This window comes from Balaenoptera ricei, chromosome 8 (genome assembly GCF_028023285.1).
Source record: "Balaenoptera ricei isolate mBalRic1 chromosome 8, mBalRic1.hap2, whole genome shotgun sequence".
NCBI classification, from domain to species: Eukaryota; Metazoa; Chordata; class Mammalia; order Artiodactyla; family Balaenopteridae; genus Balaenoptera; species Balaenoptera ricei.
The window spans coordinates 11312066-11326023 of NC_082646.1; the positions used below are offsets into that span (position 1 = coordinate 11312066).

The 13958-nt window shown below is 51.2% G+C and overlaps 1 protein-coding gene across 3 annotated transcripts in view; it reads right to left on the bottom strand.

Annotated features, from left to right (window-relative positions):
* Window positions 1–13958, bottom strand: part of SORL1 (sortilin related receptor 1) — a 162648-nt gene that overhangs the window by 136097 nt on the left and 12593 nt on the right. For 2 of the 3 annotated variants that reach the window (XM_059930177.1, XM_059930176.1), the window contains exons 2-3: window positions 9718–9834; window positions 3423–3548 (exon numbers count right to left, since the gene is read on the bottom strand). In XM_059930177.1, coding sequence (XP_059786160.1) covers window positions 3423–3548; window positions 9718–9834 — 243 coding nt within the window. Of the gene's footprint in view, window positions 1–3422; window positions 3549–9717; window positions 9835–10816; window positions 10899–13958 lie in introns of those variants that run through there. The other variant, XM_059930178.1, reaches the window with a different exon arrangement.

The following is a 13958-nucleotide window of genomic DNA, read 5'->3' on the forward strand; positions in this document are numbered from 1 at the left end:
AGCAGAGCTGACCTACTAAATGCTTCCTAACCTGGGCAATTTCAGGAGCATCTTCACCACCACCCATCACCTCTCCAAGCATGTCTGCAATCACTTAATATTCCAGACGTGCTTCATCTTTTCCTTTAGCTTAACGCTACGTTCCCTCCTAAAACACAAAGACCTACGGGAAGATAACAAAAGTCGCTACAGAATTCATCCCCATGTTAGCCTAAGTGACTCTCTCCAGTTTCGAGTGAAGAAGCCAAGAGTACCGTGAGAGGAGGCTGGGCAGACGAAGCAGTGAACGAACTCACCTCCAGGAGGTGGGAACCAAGGGAAAGAAGAGAGAGCGTTTCACCATCTCACCCGGGACCAACCTCTGCCTGGAAAAAGGCAGGACCAGCTCTCGCATCTGTGGAGGCTGGGAAACCTGACCACACATCCAGTGACCTTCAAAGAGCCCAGACATGTCTGGACATGGCCGACTGATCTCGGGTGCGCTGCGAGGCTGGTGGAGCTGTCAGGTGGCTGGAGCCGCACACCGCTCTAGGCGGTGGCCCTCAGGGGACCGCAAAGAAGGAAGGGGGACGGCGGGCTGATTCGAAAATAGACCCAAACTCTCACATGACCCCACAGCCGCTCCATTTACCTAAGCAGCACCTTCTTTCCCCTCCTGCAGGCCATGCCCCCCCACACTTCCACGTGGCCCTTTCATGACATCTTAGCCCTTCCGAGCAGCTGCGAACAGTCATTTCCACCATTTCCAATCGCCCTCCGTGGCAGCCACGCTAACATCTGTGCACAGGTGATGTGCCTGGGCCCAGCACCCTGGTGTAGAGGGCAAAGCACTCAGCCATGGGGGATGTTTCTCAGGAAGTGGTAGGTCGAGTGGGGCAATGTGCCTTCCAAGGGACAAAGGCAAGAGTAACCAAAGTCATCGGCACAGGAAGAGTCACTTCCTTCCTGAGAAGTCTGAGGAGGGGTAACAGACAGCCTCCTCTGGGGAATTAACAAACCCAACAGGGAAGGCAGCAACCCTAACCTCACTCAGCCTGCTCCAGGCCCCAGGTCCAACAGCCACCAAGTTCTCCAAGAAGGCAGCCCTATGCATCCTCCCACCAACTCCAAATCATCCCCAACTCAGCCCTGAGAGATCGAAGCAGCCCTCCTCTTCAAGGTGACAGCACTGAGGCCGCGGGCCCGCGGCTCCCACCTCACATGCAGCACCTAGATCTCCTTTATTGCAACCATTTGCTGGTTCTCCCTCCTTCTTGCCCTAGCCCCTGCCCTGCTCCTTCGTCTGCTTCAAAAGCCCCAGATCCTCTCCCTGCACTAAACCACAACCCGCCGCAAGCCCCGAACTTCATCTTTCCTGTCTTCTGACTCTTCCGTCGGGCGGGTTTAGCAGCTGCTCACTGCAACCCGCGACAAGCAGGAAGGGAGACGGAACCTGCTTACAGACATCTGTGCCCTGCGGTCAGAGGTGAGGAGGGGACGAGATGGGGCTGAAAGGGACAACAGAGCAGTTTCAAGACCACAACTTCAGCAAGAGTTAACTTCGGGACAATGTGTAATAGTACTACTACTACTACTACTAATGATAATGGATAGGTACAACCTGACGTAGAGACTAATCCAAGGGTTGTTTGATTCTTGAGAGGCAGATCGATCCACAGGAGACGCAACACAGCCAGCAAGCTGCACCCTGGGGCAGGTTTCCCCAGTCACTCGAGGGACTGGGAGTCCCCAGTACCAGACCTGACACTGCAGTGGGGGGGGGGGGGGGGGGGCGGGGCACGTGGCGGGCCTGCTGTCCAGACTACAGAACCCATTCCAACCCCTTTTTGTGCTTTTCTTCACAGAGGGAAGAACTGCTCGGTCACCTTGGAGTTAGGTTAGAGGAGAGTTTGTCCTAACTGCCCCTCCACTTTGAGACCTCGGACAGGGCTGATATTAACTAGTAGGTACCAGTAGCACCTATTCTAGTCGTTAAAAAAACAATTGCTTAGGGCTTCCTTGGTGGCTCAGTGGTTAGGAATCCGCCTGCCAATGCAGGGGACACGGGTTCGTGCCCCGGTCCGGGAAGATCCCACATGCCGCGGAGCGGCTAGGCCCGTGAGCCACAACTACTGAGTCTGCGCATCTGGAGCCTGTGCTCCGCAACAAGAGAGGCCACGACAGTGAGAGGCCCACGCACCGCAATGAAGAGGGGCCCCCGCTCGCCACAACTGGAGAAAGCCCTCGCACAGAAACGAAGACCCAACACAGCAAAAAATAAATAAATAAATTTATAAAAAAAAAAAAAAACAATTGCTTCTGTTAGTAAATAGCCAGTTTAAACCCATGAGTGGCCCCTCCTGAAGCTCCATTGGCCTGGTCCTCTCCCCAGGACCAGCCCACAATCCAGCAACTGAAAGGTTAATGCCTGCCTCAGCAGGGTGGCCTTCAAAACCCAGCTCCCGCCAGATTGGGTCTGTTCTGATTGGTCAGGGCCATTCCAGTGGCTAAATATTTTGAATACAGCCCCTGCTAACAGACCACAGGCAACCTGAGAAGCCAGCACTGCGGGGGGGTGGGGGGGACCTGGTCAGAGGACCCTGTGGATTTCGCTCTCTCCTTCCTTTCTGGCTGAGCAAAAAGCAGCAGCTTCCCCGTACCTTCGCTTTTGCTTCTAAGGAGCTAGTTTTCGAGCATCCTTACAAGCAGCCATCCTATCCTGGAAATGAGCTAGGGATCGCTAGAGTGGGGAAGAAGGCAACCAAATACAACTCTCCAAGCTAAAGCTACCTAACCAACAGGAAAGCCTTGCAGGCTGCCTGATTCCTGCACCCCCCTCTTCCTCCCTGGGGCCCAGGGCCATCTCAAGTCTAGGCTTTCTCCAAATCAAACTGCCCGGGTTCTACAGCAGAAACAAAGCCCCAGGGAAGACAGCTGGGAAAACAAATCAGGAGCCACAGCAGTATCAGCTGCCCTGGCTTTCCCTTCTAGACCAGGTATAGGCTGGAGGGAAGCGGGGGTACACATGCACACGCAGGTACACATGTGTGCACACACACTGGTGATACCCATGAAACCAAGACTTCAGCAGCTGCCCTGGAAGACCCAGAGTAGACCCCAGTGCAAGCCCCAGTGGCCCTGGGTAACATTTTTGCCACCTATGAATCAGGCAACTTATTTGGCAGTTGGCAGATTCTTTGGGCTTTAACCTGCCCTTGTTTGTCTAGAAATCCTGCCTGGCCAGGACCTGGCCTGCTTGATTATGCACAGTTCTGCCCTGAGAATGACATTTCTGTCACCGACTCCTAGGTAAGCAGAAAAACAGTCCCCGGCTGCCTGTCATGCTGCAAAGACGCCCAAGCGCTGCACCTCCCAGCCCTCCTGTAGCACAGCCATGGTCCCAAAAGACAGCCCCACGCAGTCACGACAGGTGACGTCCTTACACGCCTGTTGTCCGCAGGACTGTGGTAGAACTGGGCGATCACAGCTTCGCTGCTGTTCCCCTCGCCAAAGTTCAACTTGTCTGAGATTCTCTTGAATGATCTTCCGTAGTCGTAAGACACGTAAACCTGGAAGATGGAGGTGGGAAAGAAGAAAAGGATCGGTGAGAAAAGTGGCAGAAAGGCGGCTCCCTCCGCCTCCACTTGCAAACGCGTCCCCTGCGTCCTGAATGTGGTTCCCAACGGGTCCCTGATACCATGAAATTACAGGTGTGAAGACAACCCCCAAAGGAGAAGCAGGTCACCTCTGTGTCTGTCCCCAAGCCGGTGGCCTCTTTTCTGAGGCCACAACAATTCCCTGGAGGGGGAGACACGCAGACAGAAACCATGATAAGCTCCTCACCACGGCCGGGTTGAGTGTTTAACGAACTATATCCAGAGGCTGAGAAAATGTGATTGTCTGAGGGGAAGGGATTGAGAATTTGTTTTGCCATCTGTTGAAATGTCCCCAAAAGGTAATCTAATTCTCATCCCTCTGCTGGGGAGTTCTGTCCTTACAGCATTCCAGACGATTAAAAAAAAAAACCCTCATGGGTTTTCACAGAGTAGCCCCAAAGATGAAAAAGAGAGCAGCGCTAAGTGATTAAATATGCGCAGAGGCTGCACAGAGGGGTCCCAGAACCCCCCTCCTCCAGCACCCGACCCTGTAACGTGGGAGATTCTGAGTTTAGAGGAACAGCAGGGTGGGCCATGCAGTTGCCAATGGTATTTACTTCTCTCCTGCTTCCAGGTCTCTGGCTCTCCGGTAACCACAGGTATGAAACAGAAGAATAACTTGTGCACTGAGTGTCTACCAGGTGCCCGGAGGCTACCTGAAAGCCATCAAATCTCAAGAAAGGGATGGAAGAAATGGAAGCTGTCAGATAGTTTGTCCCTAGACTTTACTACCTAGGCACTGCGAAATTAATACAGTCAGTGGGTTAAAAATGAGCCTGACAGATGAATATCACACTATAATGTCAATACTATGAATATAATACTGAGTTAGAATTGGGGAAAGCGTTAAAGTAAAAGGACAGGTGAATGCCAAGAAGAATGGGAACTCGGGACGAATCCCATCGACTCAGCAGCAAACACATTCTGAGAGGTTCATGTGAGCCAGGTACTGCGCTAGACGCCAGGCATACAAAGACACGGCCCTTCACACAATGGGCATGTAAACACGTCACTGCTGGTAAACGATGCCCCCACGTGAACAATGAACTACACGACATTTGTGCAGAGAAAACTGAGCGCACATGCGCGTTATTAATATTTATTAGATGTCGAGGTTGGAAGAGCACAGACAGAACCTCTGCCAATATCTGGAAGAATTCCTGTTACAAACACACACGCTTAAGCACAGCACGTGTTCCCCAACTACCAAACACACGGTAAGGGGCTGCCACAAAAACAGCTTCCTAAATTCAGCAGGTTGAGAGTTCACAGATCATTTGAGTGGTAGAAGACCAAGCGGTACTTTCTCACTTCCATCCTCCAGGCCAAGAACAGACGTGAAGTGTTCCTTGTGACATTCAAAGTCACACGCAGCAAACTGACGGCTTCTCCAAAAGGGAGCTCAGGCCCCTTCCAGCCCTAGCGTTCCCTACATGGATAATCCACTCCGAGTTACCTCCTCAGAGGCACAAGTGTGATAATAAGCTCACATGGGGCAGCATTTTTCAGTAACAATACTCTTTTGTGTACATCAACTCTCTTCATCTTTAAAAACCCCGTGAGTGAGTCTCTCCTTTGCCACTTTCCGTGGACCTGGAACATAGCAGGTGCTCAGAAAAGAATTCTGAAATGAATAAATTTCATTATAAACCACAGCATGAGTAAATGCATGTGTTCTGTAAGTGAACAAAAGAGAGTGAAATGAATGGATCCGTGACTCAGTGAACAGCTGTTTACATTTAAGAGATAAAACTCAGAGAAATGAACGACTAGCCCAAGGTCATGCTGCTAGAAACTGACAAAACTAGGACGGGTTCCTCCAAGCCCAAGTTCAGCTGACTTTCCACTCTCTCAAGTCAACGTTCTGGGTGAATGTTTTCCTCTGCACGCTTACATTTCTCTGCTAAAAGAGGAAGATCACGCACCAAAGCTACAGCCCAGGCACTGGAAGGGACACCGGATGGAGAGAGAAAACACCACCTTGAATGAAGCCTGGGGCCTTCCCCAGACACCCCGCCACACCTCTGCATCACCCACTGGTGGTGGAGGTGCGGCCACCCTCAAAACCAGAAACCTCCCCCTTAACGTTCTCGTCCGTAAGCAAACTCCATCCCTTTGGGGCTTGTACTACACAGAAGTGAGGAAGGCATGTGAGGGTCCACGCTACGCCTGAGGCTCTCAAACTGCTCATCAGCCTACCTTGCTTCCCTTCTCCAGGCTGAACAACTCCAACATGGTATTTTGATCCTATCCTCACAATTCTTATCCCTATTCGATCAACAAATCAATAGGGCAAAGGCAAGCTCGGGGCTGTGCACAGCTACCCACCTTCCTCCACGGTGAAGAGCCCTGGAAGGGCCTCTTCCAGTGTTCAGACGAGGCCAAGTGAGCTGACGACCTCACGGCCTCCACACAGCACCCCCGTTGGTACATTCTGGGTCAGGGTTTCTTTCCCTAGCATGCTGCCTCACTCACTGCCCACAACGAGCTCCAGGTGAATTGAGGCAAACGCCCCCCAAGGCTCACTCATCCTGTGCTTCTACCGTTTGCTTTGCATCCAGACACAGGTTTCTGTACTAATTAGTCTTCTCTGGCCTCCACAGGACACTACTCCCTTAACTAAATAAAGAAGGAAGGAGTTTTGTTTTTTTTTTAATTAAAGTATAGTTGATCTACAATATTATATGAGTTTCAGGTAGACAACATAGTGATTCAATATTTTTATAGATTATACTCCATGTAAAGTTATTACAAAACAAGGGCTATATTTCCCTGTGCTGTACAATATATCCTTGTGGCTTATTTACTTTACATACAGTAGTCTGTATCTCTTAATTCCATACCCAGTTTCTAAACTGCCAAAAGTCACTAGTTAGATCAGTCTTACCGCTAAAGATGGTCCTTCAAAGTGAACGGTTTTAAATTATTTCCCCTGTACTTCAAAACCATATAATAATAACGAGGAGGAGGAGGAGGAGGAGGAGAGACGAGGGGGGAGAAGGGTTAAAATGTCCAGAAAACATCTCCGTGTCTGGTGCTGTTCTAAGTACTTTACACCCGTACTTCTCAAACTGTAACACGCCTACAAATCACCCAGCAGGACACAGGTCAAAATGCAGACTCAGATTCAGGAAGTCTGGGGTGAGATTAGAGATTCTGCATTTCTAACCACCTCCCATGAAACCCGCACACTGCCAGTCTGCAGACCACCCTTTGGGGAGCAAGATTTTACAAGGATGATCTCACTGATGGATGAGAAAACCAAGGGGAAATGAAGGAATTGGCTCAAGGTCAGACTGCTGATGGATGGTAGAGCCAGGATTCAAACCCATGCATTCTGCTCTCAGACCTGGGGCTCAGCTAGACTCCGGCTCCCACAGGCTACCAAGTTCTGCCCTGTCGGCGGGCGCGGGCCCTGCTCCCCTGCCTATCCCCAGGGGCACCAATCACACTGTCACACCACTCTGGGTACAAGGGCAGTGAGTCCTACCATTCTTGATGCCTCCCCTGGTTGATTCTGATCTTCCGGTAGACACTATCTCTGGAAAGCTCTTTGGTCAATTATGTGGCAACTGAGTACTTGGTAAAATACATCAGGAGGGTGCAGAAAGGAAGAGGCGGGGACGGTCAAGATAAACACCACCTTCGCTTTCCTTTCATCTACAGACTTAGCACAGAAAAAGACAGGTCCTGCAGGAGCCATGCTTCATGGGCTCACACTGGCTACAAGTTCATCCGGATATTCTTTTTTTTTTTTTTTTTTCTGTTTAAGAGCAAATCTTCCGGGATTCCAGCTTCCAGATCTATCCCTTTTTTATATATTGAATATGTATGAGTTGGCCGTTCTCCAACTCACACAGTTCCTAATTTGTATAGGTTCTGTTCCTTTTGGATTGCTGACGGGGGCCCTGTGAACCGTGCTTCCAATCTTTAAAGAAAATTTAGATTGTTACTACTCCAGCACCACCTACTCCTGCCTCTGAGTCAGAATTTATTTTTGCATTAACTTTTCACATAAGAACATCTCGGTTTCATCTGCCAGTTCTTTAATGTAGCTTATGCATTGATGAGGGAAATCTCTGCCGTCCCAATTTATTATCTCCAAGCACGAAGTTTCCTTTCCACTTAATCTTAGCATATACTTCATTCCAGAATAGTTTATCGTTTCAAATGTTCAATGGGTCCTTAGTAAGAATCACCCAAATATTTAGGCAGAGTGAGAATTGGGTTTGGATAGACTGGCAATATCTGTAGGGTGACCAACCTTCCTGGTTCATCCAAGACTGAGGAGGGTCCCAGGATATAGGACTTTCAGTGCTAAAACTAATGTTGGTCACCGTGCCAACACTATACCCTCACGCACTGAGTACATGATGGGGTCTTAGCCCCAACCCTGCCCCAGACATGCTGAGTGACCCCATGCAAATCACTGAATGCCTCTGGGCTCCTGTTTGTACCACAAAACAGTAAAAAGATAGGTCTTCGCCAAAAATACTATCTGCACAAAGAATTTTTAAAATACATAAAAACCCTGAGGATTTCTTAATACAGTAGGGCAGAGAGCTGTCTCCTGTGCTCAAAAGAGATGCCTCTGGATGGTGATAATGCTGAATACAGGGGCCTACAGACTCTCACAGGCCAACAGTCTTCGATACACTGCCATCTGCGCTTGCCAACCCTGATCGCATTTATAACTGGGCCAAAGTCACGGCCCCAAACAAGCCTAGCCCTGCACCAGGTCACTGCACCCAGACTGGCTGTCAGCTGCAGTGGTTTCCCACCACCACTGCTCAGCACCCACCCTGGGCCAAGTTACACATCATGATGGCCAGCCCTTCGTCTGCCCTCCCCAACTGCCCCCATTCAGCCCACTAGAAAACAGCCCCTGGGGCGCCCTCTGGTCCCCTACCTTGGAGCACATCCAAACCAGATGGTGGATACAGAGTGAGGGGCCTCATGGAGACCAAATCTAGGCTCAAGAATTCCAAGTGTGTCCTCTAGGCTGATGGGACAGTGCTCGCCAAGTCATCAGGGGCTTTCCTCTGGCCAGAGTGCAGAGTGACCGAAGCTCCACAACGTGGTTTTCTGTCCACAGCCTCACCCTGACCCGAGGCAGGGGCTGTTCCTCTTCCCCACAAGGGGAGGTCTGGAGAAGGGGCCACAGACTTGGGACCCAAGGGCTCACTCTGGCCCTCATATATGTTTTACTTGGCCCACACAGGGTTTGTAAAAGCTATACGTCAGCTGCCAACTTGTAAGACTCAGCAGTTTTCATGTAAAAATCCCCACCTCTGAGCTTCTCTCAAAACATCAGATCCAGCAGCACTGGGCCCTGCATGGCAACGAGAGCTGAGAGCCAATAACAGCCCAGAAGCTCAAAGTCCCTCCACCTCCCAGCGTCTCGCACCCTGAGACCAAGCAGCGTTCACCACCATGTTCAAATCAAGATACTGGTGAATGCTTCTTGAACCTGCATCTCTATCAAAAGTGGGAAGAAGTCCCAGAGGGCCACATACTTCAAGAAAAATGGGAGAGACCCTTCCTCCTTGTGGAGGTGAAGAGTGTTATAAACGTGGAGGCAGCTTCGCCCCTGCCCGTTACCCACCTGGCCTCTATCACGGGTCTTTGAGTGTGTGACCCTTGGTCTAATGTCTTCAAAGCACCTAGGCTATTAAACACTGTCAGGTGCCAACTGTGGAAATTAAGAGTCTGAGCGATTCAGATTCAAGGACTCACCCACCTGTAACGGGTTAGAAGAAAACAGCACATGGGAAAGACCCATTCGGTTCCATCGGGCTCCACTGCCGAACGACAGCTCTGCCCAGGAACGCACCTCCGGCATTCTGCTGAGCACATGCAACGATCCAGATCACACCCTACCACTGCACAAAAGTCACCACACATCACATGGGTCTCCTGGCAACGCTGACTGTGCCACCCCGTGTTCAGCAAATGAGGGATATAAGTTATTTTCCGGATTCTCCCAATTACCCCATATTTCGTCTGGCGTGATCACCCCGATGGATGAGAAAAGGGCGTCCCGGCCGCACAGAGGAACGCCCAGAGCGACACCAATACTTACATCGCTGCTCTTGGGCCTCGCCAACGCCAGGCTGTCCCGGGCCAAGGCCACGATGACGTTGCTCTTCTCTCCGGCCCAGTGCACCACCATCTGATTGTGGGAATCATTCAGACTAACCTGAAAGAGATCAAACCAACGCAGAAATTAGGACCCATGATGAGTGACGGCCACCAACTTGCTAAAGGAAGACTCTCTCCCCCTCTGTCATGACTACAGTGCTTACAACCTGGAGCACCGGGCCAGGGTGGCCTGTTTTCCCCTCTCTGCAGATTCCACCAGACTCAACTTCCCCAAGAAGAAACACTAGCCCTCTGCCGTTTGGCATTAACCGGATTGCAAAAAATCTTCTCAGGCTCTCACTGGCATAACCAATAACATGGCTTATTTTTGTCCTTTTTGAAATCAACCTCTGGTTATTCTCATCCTTACTCCATACATGGGACATGCACTCTTCAGATGTGAAACCAAAACACTGAAGCATCTTCCTCGTTTAAAAAAGGGACACAAGCCAGAAAGACCACATGCTCTCAAACTTCTGTTCAAACTGGTTCTCTCTGGCCTCCAGGTGACGTTGCTTATCCTTAGCTCATAACAAGGAGGAACAAAAGGAAAACATCAGCTTTATTTAGTTACTTCTGAAGTATTCCAAGTAAGGAAATATTTTCCAGGACTCCACAGAAATGACCTTCGGTTTATTGCGAACAGTAGTTCCCAGGCTTCTGGGTTTTGTAAACCAGCAAAATGGAGATGAATTAGGCAGGCCAGCAGAGGATTGGTCGGCCACCTCTACTTTGCCAGGAAAGAACATTAATGAAAACAGCCACCGTGTCAGAGCGTGGCTGGCTGTTCTCTGGATCTCTGTCCCTGGCCTCGTGAGGACACAGCAGACTGGTGGCCCAGGCCTTACGATGGGGTGTGGCCCTACACGGCCCTGTTCTCTTTCCCTACCCGCAGGCTGCATTCAGGACCCCAGAGTCCCAGAGGAGAATGGGGCCACAGGACAGAAGGAGCCCGAGTCCCCGAGGAGAAGGCCCTCCACTTGTTTTGAACTTCTCATAATTGGGAGATGCATTCACACCACTGAGCTCCTGGGATTCACCTGTTACGTATCTGCCCCCCTCCAAAGCCATACAACCGCCATCTGGAATCACCGTCATGTTTCAAAGAAAGGACGTTTTAACGCGGAAAACTGAGGAAAAGGAAAGACAGACTCTCAGAATCAAGAACAGTTCTTTCCGACAGGTTCTGCTTTATGAAAAGCTAACTACATTCCTCTTATTTTTCCTTTCACCCGTCACTGACGGACAGTTCAGGGGCTGGCATCTTGGCACATCTGAGGCAACCGTTTCACCCCACCCCCCTCCATGTGGGAAGAGCCAACTGATGACCACACTCACAAAAATTCTGAGAGCTGGTGTGAACGTTCAGGACAAGTCCCCCCCCCCCCTCCAAAATCCGGAGCACAAGCAATGCCTGGGAGAAGCCTATTCCACCGGCCCCTTCAACCTCGGCTTGTCTCGCTAACAGGAGAAGGAAAGCGAGCTTCTGGACTCCCAGGAGCCTCTGCAGAGTCCACCAGCATGCTTCCCCACCCCCACCTTACCCCGCCCACCCCACCTCCCGGGCCCATGCAAAGTACACACCTGAGCTGATAGGCCCTCAGTGCAGAAAACCCTCCCGTCCCCTCCCCTCTCCTCCCCTCCCCTCCCCCTCCCCTCCCCTCTCCTCCCCCTCCCCTCCCCCTTCCCCCTCCCCTCCCCCTCCCCTCCCTCCCACAGCTGCTTTCTCCTTTCCCCTCCTCCTCCTGCCCACTCCTTGTAGTGCTCTCAGACGTCTGAAGGGAGAAGGGAAACACCTGTGCCACCAACTTGGCTGGCAGAATAACAAAAGAGCTAATCCTTAACTACATTGCTTTGGGTCTTAAGCACCTGCACCTAATTTGATCCAGGACCCAAGCTCTTTGGGGAAACAGGTGAAATGAGGCCTCTTTAAACAGAAAGACCCTGGATTTTTTTTTTTTTTTTTTTTAGGAAAATATGTCATTCCAAAACGTTCCTTCTCACTCCCAGAGAGGTAAGTCCAGGCAGGCATCGACAGAGACGTGCAAACAAAAAATAGAAATAAGTAAATTATTTCTTCCAGATGCTCAGGGGGAAAGCAGCTAAGGGAATCGCCACCAGCTGCAGAGCCTTCCTCCAGCCCTCCCTCTCCCCCTCTCCTGCCGGCCCTCGCCCCTGGGAAGAATCTGGAAGCATCGACGGATCAGAAGCCCACCAGGCAAAGGTGCCCTGGGAATTCAGGCTAACAGCCTTCTCCCTCCAAAACATCCTCACCCTTAGAACCAGAGGGGAATAAATTGAGGATTTATGCAAATATCAGTCGATAAAGGATTTGGAACCTGGAAGAATCACTAAGTTCATCCAGGGTCTGAGATTTAAAGCCCAGCAATGCGGCACTCGGGCAACCTCACAACAGCCCCATGGGCAGGTTCACAATCAAATAACGCTCGGAGCAGGTTACAAAGCCTACAGTGATCAGAGCGGAAACAAGGACTGAACACAACTTGCTCAAGTCTTTCTATTCAGAGGACATGAGATTTATGGGGCCCCCTCAACCAATCCTAGGAGAGGTGAAGGGGTGAGAGCAGCACAAAGGAGGCATCCGAACATCCAAGGGCTTTTTCACAAAGCAAGCCCAGAAGGCGAGCTCGGTGAAACACCTTTAAAAAAAAAAAAGATTTTATTAGATGTCCCTTTCACTCCTAAAAGGGTAGCCCAGCGGAGAGAAAAAAAAAATCTCAGGCAAGGAACGTCTGGTCCAAGGGCCACCAGGCAACTCACACGACAGCTCAGCTCCTTCCCTTGGCGGGGTGTCAGCCCGAACACCTCCTGGCCAGGGAGTAACTCCCTGGGGAGCTGCCTGCCCGGCTGAGGCTGATCCCCACGAAAGCCCAGGTGCCCATCCCCCCAGAGCACAGTGCAGAGTCAGCTGTGGGAATCCAGCACGCACCAGGCAGGCTGGCAAGCTGTCCGGTTTACTAAGGCAAAGACATTATCGTGCTCTCTGGCCTCACTTTCCGCCTCTCCATGCCCCCTTGGTCTCCATCCCCTCGTCCCCACCCCAGGAGAAAGGGAAGAAGGCAAAGCAGGCCCTCCATGGACGGGGACCAGGCAACCAGAGGTGCAAGAGCAGCTCCCAGCGATCATAACACCTGCAGGTGCCAGTGCTGGGTCCCTGCACTTTGTGGGTGGTTTCCGGTTCGTTTGGGTCCTCTTCCATCCCCAGGGATTTCCTCCCGGCTTCAGCCCCTAGCCTCCCCCATCACCAGCCCTCTTGGTGCAGCTGCAGGCTTCCCGATTTCCAGATCACTCCTAACAGCCTTGCTCACTCGGGTCCCAAAGACCGCATGGAGAGGAGTGGGCACACATGGACCCAGAAGACACCAGTCTGGGAGGGAGTGAGAGCCGATAGGAGGGTGGCTTTTCCAGAACGTAACCTTGATGTGCAGTCAGTTGTAACTACAACCCCGGGGCGTGAACAACCTTCCCTATCGGATCTCCAGCTCACAGGGCATAGGTGGAGCTTGATAAATGAGCCACAATTAATTGGAGCTGTAAAAAAGCAGCAGGGAGAGGGCCCAATGCCTCCCCCTCAGAAGGCAAACGGGAAAATCACATGCCACAGCAGTCTCTGCACAGAGAAACTGCCTCATAAACAACAAACAGCATCAGGGTCGGAGGTTCAGGCCTCTGCTAAGATCACAGGCAGATCGTTAAGAGTCAAGGTAGCCCCCCAGAAGTCATCCGGTTCAGGGGTCCCAAACCCAGCTAACAACCAGAGTCCCCAGAGAGGCCCCACCCCAGCCCTATTGATTCAGAACCCTCTGACTGGAGCCCAGGAATGGGTATTTTTAAAGGACACGCCCCCTGGTGTCTCTAATGTAGCTTATTTAGGGAACGATGAATCTAGTTCACTCCCTTCCTCCTGGCAGAACCTGGGGCTTGAATGACAGTGGCTGGAGGCCTCACTCTTTCCGTGAGGGTTTGTCTTTGGGTGTCCCAGGTAGTTGTTAAAACCCTATGATCTCCTGATGTATGCCACAACGTGGATGAGCCTCAAAAACACTACGTTAAGGGAAGGAAGCCAGACACAAAAGTCACATGTTACATGATCCCACTTATATGAAATATCCAAAACAGGTAAATCCACAGAGACAGAAAGCAGATTGCTGGTTGCCAGGG